This window comes from Monopterus albus, unplaced genomic scaffold (assembly GCF_001952655.1).
Source record: "Monopterus albus unplaced genomic scaffold, M_albus_1.0 scaffold15.1, whole genome shotgun sequence".
In the NCBI taxonomy this organism is placed as follows: Eukaryota; Metazoa; Chordata; class Actinopteri; order Synbranchiformes; family Synbranchidae; genus Monopterus; species Monopterus albus.
Window position 1 is genome coordinate 2330755 of NW_018127895.1, and position 12985 is coordinate 2343739.

At 41.2% G+C, this 12985-nt stretch overlaps 1 protein-coding gene across 1 annotated transcript in view; it reads left to right on the top strand.

The window, feature by feature from the left end:
- Positions 1–12179, top strand: part of fhip1aa (FHF complex subunit HOOK interacting protein 1Aa) — a 24567-nt gene extending 12388 nt beyond the window's left edge. The window contains exons 4-13 of the mRNA XM_020591723.1: positions 3809–4489; positions 6122–6280; positions 6416–6502; positions 7305–7472; positions 7834–7913; positions 8095–8309; positions 9200–10186; positions 10258–10436; positions 10773–10926; positions 11120–12179. Of these exons, the coding sequence (XP_020447379.1) occupies positions 3809–4489; positions 6122–6280; positions 6416–6502; positions 7305–7472; positions 7834–7913; positions 8095–8309; positions 9200–10186; positions 10258–10436; positions 10773–10926; positions 11120–11316 (2907 nt within the window). The 3' untranslated portion in view covers positions 11317–12179. The remainder of the gene's footprint in view (positions 1–3808; positions 4490–6121; positions 6281–6415; positions 6503–7304; positions 7473–7833; positions 7914–8094; positions 8310–9199; positions 10187–10257; positions 10437–10772; positions 10927–11119) is intronic.
- Positions 12180–12985: the final 806 nt, after the last annotated feature.

Genomic DNA, 12985 nt, shown 5'->3' on the forward strand with positions numbered 1-12985 from the left:
ATTCCTGTACAGCATTTTCACTGGTTGCTGGACAACTTCACATTGACAGCAAAACTTTGGGTAGAGTTGCAGCTTCCCACACACAAACGGTCATTTTTACCTTTCTTTTCTGGTGCAGATTAAGCAAATAAGACAATGTTGATAGGTTTATCTTTGACCTCTGGAGAGTCTTGGACTAACCTCTGCTTCCAACACATTACTTGTCCCAGGTTGGATGTGTGTGTGTGTTTGTGTGTGTGAACAGTTTAAGTGATGTTTTCACACCTTGGATTTTTTTAATTGAATAACCTCTGATGAGGTATAATTATTTCACACAAAATGGGCAGCGATTATAGAAAGTCAAATTTGATTAATTCTGTCTTTGCTGTGCAGTTAATTATCTAGTTATCCCTTTATGCTGTATCCACATTAGAGTAAACCTGGACTAGCAATGAAACAAATGCAATGCTGTTCCTAAAGGCACACTTTCTACCTGACTTCCACTGGAAATCCTGACAGTAGAAAGTGACTGGCTGACTCCAGTCTCAACAAACTGCAGTGTGGTCATGGCCGGGGAATCTTAGCAGTGTGACGCCAACTAGCGCAGACTCTTGGCCTCTTGCAGCAGCCGCTGTCCCTCTTCACCTCTGGGGGACCTGGCAGCCTGCAGCCCCTTCTCCTCCCACACTGAGATGAACAAGAGTTACACACACTGACACTGGCCAGACATTCAGGGGATGGAAATGTGTGTTGGTAACTGTCAGCTGCATGTCGACATTAGCAGCCATCAGTGTGGGGTCTGACTTTTCCGTCAGTTGAGGCAGCTCTGTGCGGTGGCAGGTAAACTAATTCCACTGTGATTTCATTACTCTGACCTCACTCAAAAATGTTTTACTTTTTACTTTTACATCACTGTGCAAACAAACATATGTGCAGATTTTTTCTAGATTTTTCAAAAATGTATCTGATGAAGGAAGAAAGTTACTTTGTAGGCCATAAATCTGAGTTATGTATAAGCAGGATTTTGTGACATCATAACTTGGTGGTTCAATATTCAGGTTACACAGAAGTTTTCTTTAACCATGAAAACAAAAGACAGTATTTACTACGACTAAAATGCTAAACAGTACATGCAGAGTCTGAATAATGTGGCAAGTTTATCACTAGCTGTTTGTTTTTGACCTTTTTTCTGTCAAACTGGGACAGGTTTTTGTAATCAAGCTGACAACACCCAGTTTCTTCTCCAGATTAAAGTTAGTTTTGCTTTAGGCAAACTGGCAGCACAGTACCTATCCTGCAGAGTCTTATTTCTAGGCTTAGTTAATGTGTAGCCTGATAAGAGTGCTCCTGACTTTGGTTTCAGGACAGAAAACCTTCAAATCTGTGTTGTAAATAATACCGGTCTTGTCCCTTGTGTAAGAAGCTCTGCCTGGTTCAGAGTTGAAAGATTAGGTTTATGTTCATTTGCTGTGTCTTATCTGCTGCTCTCCAGGCCTCACTGAGCTCATTGTGTTTGATGTGACATGCAAAGTGATCTGTTGCTGTGGCTGCCAACAGTCTTTACCTCTAGACAGTGCAGTGTGGGCAGTTTGCTACTTTGGCTTTGACTTTGGCTCTTCAGCGTCATTTACTCATTCCATTCATGGTTCATGCCACATGACCTCCAAAAAATCTGTTTTATGAAGGTGGTTCTGTGTAGTGATGTGCAACAATCCCATCTACAGTACATTTAAGAACATTTTCCTTTATGAACATCTGTCAACTAAAAACTGCAGAGGTTTTGTGTAGGGGGGAACAAAGTTGAAACAATCAGTTTTTGTGTTTAATCCTTTTATCCCAGTTATAATCTCGTAATATTAATATTTGGGATTTAGTTTGCAATGTTAACACCTTCAAAATTGGCAAAGCAGAGCACTGCATGAATCGGACACTGCGAATGATGTCATGTTGTATGAATAATGCACAACATATGCATTAAAACAATGCCTACTATATTTTATCTTGCATGTTTTATCGTTATTGATCTTATCTTTGTCAAGCACTTTAACTTATGTTTTGTGATGTCAAGACTCTCTGTCAGTGAACTTCAAAGTGCAGGCTTGGGTTAAAAGCATGACACCTTATGGCGTTTCAGAATTTATCTGGTACATAACTAATCTGGACTTTCTTTTCAGCTGATGTTTCTCTGAGAATAATGTTCACTTACTGAGACTGGCCATGTTCCCAATCATACGGTTTTACAGATTTACTTGCACCTAGAGGCGGCCCAGTATAACCACAGTTTAATCTGCATCCCACTGAGCACTTTCACTGGAGCAGTTGAGAGTCAAAGCCTTTGCTCAGGGGCTTCTCTGTGGTGGTGAATGCTACAGTTGAACTTTCCCCACTCAGATTTCTCCTGCTGATTGTGGCCTGTGATGATTACACATGAAACAGCTTTTATTCTGAAAATCTGATCCCTGGAGCAGAAATGTTATTCCGTCCCTTGGCACACAACGTCACTGGAAGGGTGGTACTGGGGACACAATGTCCACTGGAACTGTAAACTCCCATAACAGATCCCACTGTTGTGTCAACACCTTCTATTCAGCTGGTTACCTTGTGTAGAGTTTGTTCTCAGATTAAAAACTAAAGCCTGGTCGCTTTGATGTTGATCCAGCCTGAGCCCAGTGCTTGGTCCACTGAACACTCCTTTATGACCCATATCCTGACTAATGCAGATCTATACTGCAGATAGTAAACACACACGCTTATTAGCAGCTGCTTTGGAAATAAAGTACCTACTCTATATGCATCATGATTTAATAAACTTTAATCTTGTGTGCAGCTGACCTTGATAATATCAGTATTATGCCATCAGGCAGCCACACACAAGCCATATCTCCACTAAGTAAAGCCCTGCCTCCTGCCTGTCACTTCAGTAATGGCTGGAGATCCTGGACATATCCCTGAAGCTCAGGCCACTGGACCAGGCCCCACTGGGCTCAAGCAGGGATTAGACACACTGTTCTCTTGTTTTCATCATTTCACTTGTGTACAGCCAGCTATTGTCATGGCAGCAGCAGGAGGCAGGGGACACTGGCTCCATTATTGTAACTCTGGTTTCTACCCAATGGACACACAAGGGAGGAACTGGATACACAATGGGCTGTTTCACCGTGTGCTAACCAAATGAGTTCATCTGTCCTGTACTGCTCTATTTGCACCTCATATTTGTTGATACTTAACCTGTCATGAACAACAAAATAGATTTACCTACAACATATCAGTTTATATTTAACATGGTATACAAACATGACCTATTTTTATAAATATATAATGAAAAATGTTGAGTTGTACCATCATAGTACAGATTTTTGCAATATAATTTTGTCATATCCTACTTTCAGATGAAAATCTAGACTCTTGAAAAGTCTGAATGGATGAATCATTTACTGTATATGCAATCCTATTTAAAGAGCTGCTTCACTGCTCTTTTTAGTCATCTTCACATAAGAAGATAAACTTATTGGTTAATTTAACATGTAAAGCATTTCATTCTAATGAAAAAGCTTTGTATTTTACTGCATCATTGCCAGCTGTCACAGCTTTATTAGGTGATTTACTGATTATTGTGGAGTCCTCTTTGCATCACTTAGAATTTGATGTCAAATTTTCCAGCTTGTGGTATTTTGTCTCTATTTAGATGTAATGGTGATGTAGCTGAAGCAGAATAACTTATAGCTTTGCAAAGTTTGCAGCTGCAGTTGTTGCTTGAAAAGAAAATGAATATAGGATTGTTATGTGTTCGGTTTAATTAATATTACTGTTGCCTCTTATTGTACTGTAGGTGGTGAAGATCCTAGAAAAGCATGATCCCCTGCGCAGCGGCTCCGCCATACCCTCCTTGAGTGTCCTCAGCCTCAGTGCTGGATCTATTGGTGGCCCTCGTTTTGGCCCTATACCAGGAGATGAGGCCAGCGCTGTGCAAAACTATGTGGAGCACATGCTGTTCCTGTTGATGGAGGAAGAGAGCGGTCAGGGGGGCTCCATGGGCCCCATTCTGGAGTTTGTGGTGATGGAGAATGTGATGGAGCGTCTCTTTGTATGGAGCCTCCGCAGGGAGTTCACAGACGACATGAAGCTGGAGCAGCTGAAGATGTATGAGATGCTGGTGGGGCAGGCGCGCCAGCCTCTGCTGCATCACAAACCCATCCTGCGGCCCCTCATGATGCTGCTCTCCTCTTGTTCGGGCACGACAATGCCTGTGGTCGAAGCAGAGCTGGTGCTGCTGCTCAACCAGCTGTGCTACGTTCTGGCAAAGGACTCTTCAATTCTGGAACTGTTTTTTCACACCAGCGAGGATCAGGGGGCCACTAACTTCCTCATCTTCTCCCTGCTTATCCCCTTCATCCACAGAGAGGGCAAAGTGGGGCAGCAGGCCAGAGATGCCCTGCTGCTCATTATGTCATTATCTGCTGAGAATGAGCGAGTGGCCAGACACATCTCGCAGAACACCTACTTCTGTCCGGTTAGTGAAAGGAATTCTTCCTTAATAATTCTAGTCAGTCAGCTGTCGGCACCATTACTATTCTTTGACTTTTCTGAGAACAGATTTATCTCTCAAACTCAATGTTGCAAATGTCTGGCATTCATAAGATGATTACAGCACAGTTGTGAGCTAATCCAATGTAAACAATGCCATTGAGCCACAGTGACAATGTATTGAAAAATAGCTTTTGATGCAGTGGCAGGAATCTGAATTAGTTTCACTGGCAGGCTACAAGGATAATCCTATAGTGGATGTATTCATCGGTACAACACTAATGATGCACTCTTACAGTTAAATCAAACTGTGCTGCTATAGGCTCAGTTTTATTGTTTTTTTGGAGTCACAGTTTGTAAATATTTCTCCACAAAGAAACAACAGAATCATGTTATTATATGACGAGTATGTTGACATTACAGCATTTATTAGTGACCTTACTACCATATCTTGGTGCTTATTGCAAGACTGTTATAGGCACTAAAACACTCTGCTGCTCAAATATTTATAAAAGCTTCTGACCTGACTGACAAATCTGTATGTATGAGGGCAAACAGTAAAGTTGTTTTGCAGGCTAATGCATTGTCGTGCATGCCATTATCAAAAAGTGGAGAAGAAATTATTTATAACAGTATTTTGATTTGTAGTGAGTAGTCAAACAGTTATAAATCTGTTGTGTGAAGCCAAGGGTGAAACTGACAGCAGAGAATCAGTGTATATGATTTAGGCCATACACTGCCTCATTACTTTTTAATATAGTCCATAATATTCTCTATAATCTTTTCATGTAAGTTTTTTTTAAATTTTTTATCCGATATCAGAAGATACCTACATTTGCGGCCTGATTTTTAGGAGTTTAAGTGCTATAAAAATATTTTTTTCCCAAACCTGTTTCCACCTCTTTGACAAACTGTAAGAGCTGTCTGCTTGGACAGACAGAACCTCTGTAATCACTGGTAAATTTGGTAAATAGGTAGATAATAACAGGATTAAAGCTCTATAGCTAGTGACTTTGTGAGGCTAATAGGCTCAGAGGTGCTTTAAGCTAAATGCTAACATCACATCATAGCAGGTATGATCTTTACCATGTTCAGCATCTTAATTTTGTGTGTTTGCATTTTAAAATGTGATAATTAGCATTATCACACAAAGCAAAGCTGAGACTAATGGGAATGGCGTTGGCATTTTGAAGAAAAGTTAAGGGGACAATGACACAATTTATTCCGATTGGAAGGTCTCTAGAACGTTTCGTAGCAATCCATTCAGTAGTTGTCAGGACAGCTAACTCTTTCTGAACAACAAGTGTTGATTTCACATTGGCATTAGATGAAATGTCAAGTAATGGTATGATATGGTGTCTGGCCACAGTGATTGTATTAAAGAATTTAGTGCCAAACTGTTTAGGAGGTATTGTGGCACTATGGGAAAAGTCAGAGGATCACCAAGGTATGACTTCAAAAACTCTTTGACTCTTTCAGATATTCTTTGACATACTGTGTACTAATTTAACAATGATAAAACTGACCAAGAGTCAGTAATTATCCCAAATTAGCTAGGGACCTTGTCTAGAGTAATGTAACCTTTTATGTGACCTTGACCCCTCTCTTCCCCCCTCAGGTGCTAGCCACAGGGTTGAGCGGCCTGTACTCCTCTCTGCCCACTAAGCTGGAGGTTCCCAATGAAGAGTGGCACTGTTTGCACAAAGAAGACTGGCTCCAGATGCCATCACTCATCCAGTTTCTCAACTCTCTGGAGTTCTGCAATGCTGTTACTCAGGTGAATATGTGTGACAAGGATGCACAGTGCACAAGGCTCTGTCACATGAAAGATGTATTCACGTGGTAAAGGGCTGCAACTTCATGCTTGACTGCAAACTCGACTGACATGTGCCTTAATATTGACTGTTCCCAGGTGTCACACCCTGATATCAGAGACCAGCTGCTTAGTTATATCCACAATGGGTTCCTCATTCCCGTCCTAGCACCAGCTCTCCACAAGGTTCACACTCATCTTCCTTTCCCTCTTCACCTTCATGTTATGCCTCATTACAAATGTACAATATGTGCGACATTAGCAGTAAAATATCTTCCATTCTCCTCAGTAGCTAAACTTGTTAACATGGAAAGCATTTCAGAATAGTGCCAAAGTACAGAAGGTGGTTTGTAAAAGAGAGGGATATTCAGCTGGAAAATAACATTACTTATTTGACAGTACAATTTAAAACTTAAAAGGAGTATGTATGTATTTGGGATATTATCTGGGGTATGAGGAGAAAAGTCACAGTGTATTTATTCATACTGAAATGAAAAGTGTGGTTTAATTTAAAATATCGGCAGTGTTAAACGAATGAGATTTGTGCCAAGCTAACCGTTTACCTTTATTTGCAGCTGTTATGCTAAGCTAAGCTAAGCTAACCATAAAACTTAAAAGGAGTATGTATGTATTTGGGATATTATCTGGGGTATGAGGAGAAAAGTCACAGTGTATTTATTCATACTGAAATGAAAAGTGTGGTTTAATTTAAAATATCGGCAGTGTTAAACGAATGAGATTTGTGCCAAGCTAACCGTTTACCTTTATTTGCAGCTGTTATGCTAAGCTAAGCTAAGCTAACCATCTTCTGCCTGTAGCTTCTCATTTAAAGTACAGACAGGAGAGTGGTCAAAATGTCAAACTATTCCTTTAAATCTCCAATACATCCATTCTTCTCTGGCATAATGACTTTATTTGCTGTGTTAGTTGACCCGACGCTCACTCACAAACACTTACATGCTGAGTAATGATTCCTATCTCCATGAAGCTGACCCTAGAGGAGGTGATGACCACCACAGCGTACCTTGACCTCTTCCTGAGAAGCATTTCTGAGCCAGCCCTGCTGCAGACTTTCCTTTCCTTCATCCTCCTCCACCAACATGAGAACGTCCATATCTTGGACACACTGGTCAGCCGCATCAACACCCCCTTCCAGGTAATGGAAGAGCCCAGTCAGTTGGTTGTCAGACCAGCTGATCCAATGGATTACATTTGATGTATATTTTAGCGGTAAAATCTAAAAAGCCATTTGATGTTGTCACCTCTTTGTTGTCTGCATTGTTTACTGTCTGTTTATACTGCTTTTTCTGCATTGTTTGCACTGTTTGTTGATGTTAATACTGCTATTTTGTTATATTACACAGCCTTATGCTGGTTTACTGTTTGCACATTGAGAGCCGATGTACCTGAGTCAAATTCCTTGTGTGTCCGTCACACCTGGCCAATAAGGCTGATTCTGATTCTGATTTCTGATTTATGTGTTCCGTGTTTCATTGTGTTTTTCCATTCAACTCCAGTTAGGCACTGTGTCACTGGCACTTTTTCGCACTCTCATTGGCTTATACTGTGAAGATGTGATGCTGCAGCTCATACTGAGGTGAGTGGCTCACACACTGGCTTATCCCAGTTATGAAGCTGGCACATCTAATTGGTTTACGACATGATAAGCTTTTATTCTCTACCACTCACCATGCAGACTTGTTTTACCATAATGGTCCTCCTGCCTCCTACTACCTGCTGTTTTCACTAACAGGATTCATTTCCATCTGCCTCTCCAGGTACCTGATCCCCTGTAATCACATGATGTTGAGTCAGAGATGTGTGGTGAGGGAGAGGGACTGCTACTCTGTATCGGCAGCCAGGATTCTGGCTTTAACACCATCCTGCTGCTCTCCTGACCACAGCCCCCCGCCCCTCCGACAGCTAGACTCCATCCTCTTTTCCAAAGGTGTAGAGACTCCTGACAGCACCAGCTTGGTTCCTTCTAGCACAGGTAAGAAGTACAGAACATTAATGTTAAATTTTGTTTGCTATATTACAGCTTATCTTATTTTTTTTTTCACTTTTTCAACAATGTTTTAATGGTTCATAATAACAGTGTAACTACAGTTAAGTCAGTCCGGGCAACAAACACAAGGGATCAGATAATCAGACGTGTAACAAATCAAACATCAGGAACAATTCTCATTGCAAAGGGAACCTGTTAAATCTTGTATAATAGTCTGACTGCTCTTGTTCCTTGCCCTGTCTGACTTTTTTGTGATGCTGCTTTCTCCCCAAATCTCAGTAATTAACCGTGTGGTCTGTTCAAACGAAATTGCTGCTTTTCAGGCATATTTGTAATCAGGTGTTATTTGGGTTTTTCTGCTTTCCAATCAGCTGCAAGGTGATTCTTACTGTTCATATCCTCTTAGCATACTGGAAGAGCATAGGAGGAAAACTGGAAGCAATCACTGTGGTAGTGAGAAGGGTTAAAACAAAATCCATCCATCCATCCATCATCTATACCGCTTATTCCTGAATAGGGACGCAGGGGTGCTGGAGCCAATCCCAGCTGACATTGGGTGAGAGGCGGGTTCCACCCTGGACAGGTTGTTAAAACAAAAGGATTATAGAACTAGTACAACTTATTAACATTCCCAAAATCTGTTCAAGCATGTGGTTTTGAGCCCATTGCACTGCAAGGTGTTGATCTGCATTTAACTGGGACATGAACAAATAACAGGGATGATGAGCATTTGATCAAATAAAGGAGTGAGACCTCCTGCTGTTTTGTTTTACTTTACTCCCTGTAGTTACACGTCAGACTCATTAGCTCTGCTGTGTGAGTGCTGTAGTGAAGTGCTTTTATTAAAATCAGCGTTTTTGTTTGTTTGTCTACAGAAGTGAAAGAGCACTTCTCAGAAGAGAATGATGACTCAGGGAACTCCTGCACCATCGGGTCAGAAATCTACCTGGATGTCAGTTACCTTCATTACCTCCGCGATGCCCGTCTGAATATCACCAGCTGCATACGAGCCTGCAAGGTTTGGTCAGCCCCATACGACGGGAAGGACCCCCCTCCTGAAAAATACCAGCCCGGTGTCCTTGAGGAACAGGGGCTGACTGGTCGACAAAACCAGATGGGTCTAAACAGAGCTCCACAGCTGCTAGAGCCACGCCCTCAACCCTGCCCACCGCAGAATACACAGCCACCCTCTGTCAACCAGCTGGAGCTGGAGTGGGATGATAGTTACGACGCGTGCCCGGTGCAGACTGAAGAGGCTCCTGCGGAGAGTAAACCTCTGCAGGAGCCTCCTGCTGAGCCCCCAAAGCATATCCAGGAGATGAGGAGAACAGCCATCATGTTGGTCAAAGGTTCATACATTGAGGAAAATGAGTTCCAGGATGATGTCAAAGTCTATGATCTTGTTGCCAAGAAAGACACTAAAGCTGCTGAGCAAGGGAAGCTCAAACCCAGCCGGTCAGAATCAGAGGGACCACAAGGCTCAGCAGAAGTTCCCCTGAGAAATGGACTTCCAACCTCTGGGATGGCTGAAAATGGCCAGAAGAATTTGGACACAAGGGCTAAAGGTCAAACAGACCATAATTCAAATCTCCAAAACACACCTGCTTCTGAGTTGAATGATGACCTTTTGGCTCAATATGAGGAACTCATTCATACGTTGGACACAGAAACGGGTGGCAAACCGGTTAAAGCTGATAGAGAGCTGAAGAAGTCTGTCAGACCTGTGGCAGAGGACGAAGAGGAGGAGATGGATTTCACGTCCTTCTCAGCTGAAACACCGGAGCCAGAGAAACTGCAGTTACCGTTTGGGAACACGTTTTCCAGCAGAAGTGCAAGTAGAAGCCATTCAGTGCCCTTTACAGGTAAGCAAAGGAAACTCTTTGCTCTGTTAAAAATCATGTTAAAAGGATATTTCTAATGACTCTTTCTGCAGGTCCATTTGTGAGTGTGTTGTTGTCTCGTCTGGAGAACATGCTGTCTAACTCGCTTCATGTCAACTTGTTGCTGACGGGCATCCTGGCTCAGTTGGCGGCCTACCCTCAGCCCCTCCTGCGTTCTTTCCTCCTCAACACCAACCTAGTCTTTCAACCAACTGTTCGCTCCTTGTATCAGGTAACACAAACATGTTGTGAGCATACATGTGTAAGCAGGCATGAGCTTTTTATTCCCCTCAGGAAAGATTTAGGTTTTATGGCATTACTTGAAAGATGCTGAAACATGCAGGTTACTTTTCATGAGTGTGATTAAAAATAGATGTACAATGAACTGTTTGAAATCTGAGAAAAATAAAATGAAAGCTTTGTCTTTTCTATTTTTTAATAACTAATTGTCACAATCAGCTGCACCATTGTGATTTTCAAGTTCTCATGAGCTTACCTTTAATTACATCAGTGTAAATACTGCAAAATTGAATGGGATCTTAATTTTTTATTTTTTTTTAACTGCCAGGTACTAGCTACTGTGAAGAACCAGATAGAACAGGTGGTTGCCACCAGAAAAGACTTCCCCGAGCTGCTCACCGCAGCCCAGCACTGGCTGCTGGCTAGGGAGGCGTCATTCACAGCAGCTGGTGACAATACACCCACATCGAGGATGTTTCTTTGTATGCCATCTATGGTTTCTACCTCTATTTGCTCATAGATATATAACAGTATGAGTTCATAAACCATTAATATTTAAAGCTACAATATGTAAGATACAAATTTTAAAGGGGGTACAAAATGTTTTAAATTCCTACTAATGCATGGCATGTTTGTCATTTTAACAGATAAAATCTTTATTATTATCATTTTTAGACAGAAACAGCAGCAGTGGCTCCATCCATGGCGAGGCGATGAGGCTCTTGAAGAGTTCCCCGCCACCAAAATCCAAAGCCATCTCTCTGGATCAGACAGAAGTCTTTGCTACCGTCCTCTTCACAGAATTCCTTAAAGAACTGGCTGCATTTGCACAAGAGCACTCCATCTTATCTTACATTCCTATGGAAGAGTAATCATGTCCCAGTAGGCCTCTGTGATGAGTCCAGCTTCATTGTGAAAGAGCTTATAGTTGTCTCTCTGTTTCAGGCACTGCTGCTTAGATTCCAAGCTAAGATAATCACTTTCTTTTTAATTTTATATTTGTAGCTCTGTAAAATGTCCAGACTTTGAGCTGGAAAGTCTCAATCTGTTTGCTGAAGACTGTGTCCTCGAAAAGCGAGGTCCACAACCAAAGACTGCAGAGGGATGATTTTAACAAAAACAGGATTTTTTTTTAAAGCGGTCACCAGCCCTTATCTGAACTCCCTTCGGTATGCATATCTTCTACAACCAGCTCTAACAGAACTGTGTGGCTCTGTTAAATCCTCAGGTGGCCTTTACATGATTGTTGTGGCTTTTTTGCCATAGGATTACACATCTAGAAATAAAATTTTTAACTGTTTGTATCTGGGTGGCAGCAGAGCAGCCATCATCGCAGAAACATACAGTCTGCTCACTTTGTTCTCTGTTCTTATGCAGGTTGGTTACTTTTGTCTTTAAACTTTACAAAGTGGTGTTCCCACAAAATCCTTGTGTGTGTGTGTGTGTGTGTGTGTGTGTGTGTTAGATGCACAGTGTGTTGGTGTTTTTCATTCATGATGGTACCTCAGGAGTCTTTTAATGCATTTTCAGTTCGCTTAGATCTTATAAAGCAATTTTCCTGTGATGCACTAGTTTCTTGCATTGCTGGGCTCCACATGTTCTCCAGAACCTAACACCAAATCCAGGACTCTTCATGCAATATTTAAATTGCCTTACTTTAGTGATGCTTTATAATGTACATACCATAAGAAAAAAATTGTTGTAATGACATAGAATACTATGCAAATCAAGGACATTGTGGGTGTAATTAAGTGGGACAGGGTATTTAAGTATTTTTGGTAGTTTCTACAGCCATTTTCCCCCACAAACTTATACTAGGGCCTTTTGAGTTATGGTTTGTATCACTTTCTTGTATTCAGGGATTGCGTCAGGTGTTGTTTTAGTTGTAAGTCTGAAATATCATTGTTGGGAGAGTCGTAGTTTTGCATCTGTTGAAAACCATCTCAGACTCTAAAGACTACTGAGCGCAGCCTGTTATAAATTACCTTTATTTTTCACATTGTTAAAACAAAATCTAACGTGATTTTGTTACAAAGCGAGTTGTCCATTGTCAAACTGTAAATGAAAGGCCATACAGTAAGGACTGAAGTGCAGTATACAGTGTAGTGGTTTGACCCCATATTTCTGCTCATTCTGTTTTATATTAGCTTTAAACTGCGTAACATCTAAAAAGATTATGGATTTAAGTTGCTGATATTTTATAGAAGTAAAAAAAAACCATCCACCTATGGAAGAGGATTAGGGCCACTGTAAACATTTATTTAAGCTCTGACCTTGATCCTTAGAAAGGTCATCTTCAAAGTCAGAATTCGGTTGGAAAAATGTCAGAACTTAAATTCTAAGAAAAAAAAAATCAGAATTCTGAGATTAAAGTCAGAATCCTTAGGGGAAAAAAGTCAGAATCCTGAGATTCTGAGAGTCAGAATTTAAAGTCAGAACTCAAATAATTTTTTTTACAGTGGCCCTAATCGTCTTCCGCATCCCCCCCCATAACCCGACAAAACCATGGAATTAATGTAATATGGACACTTAGCTAAGAAA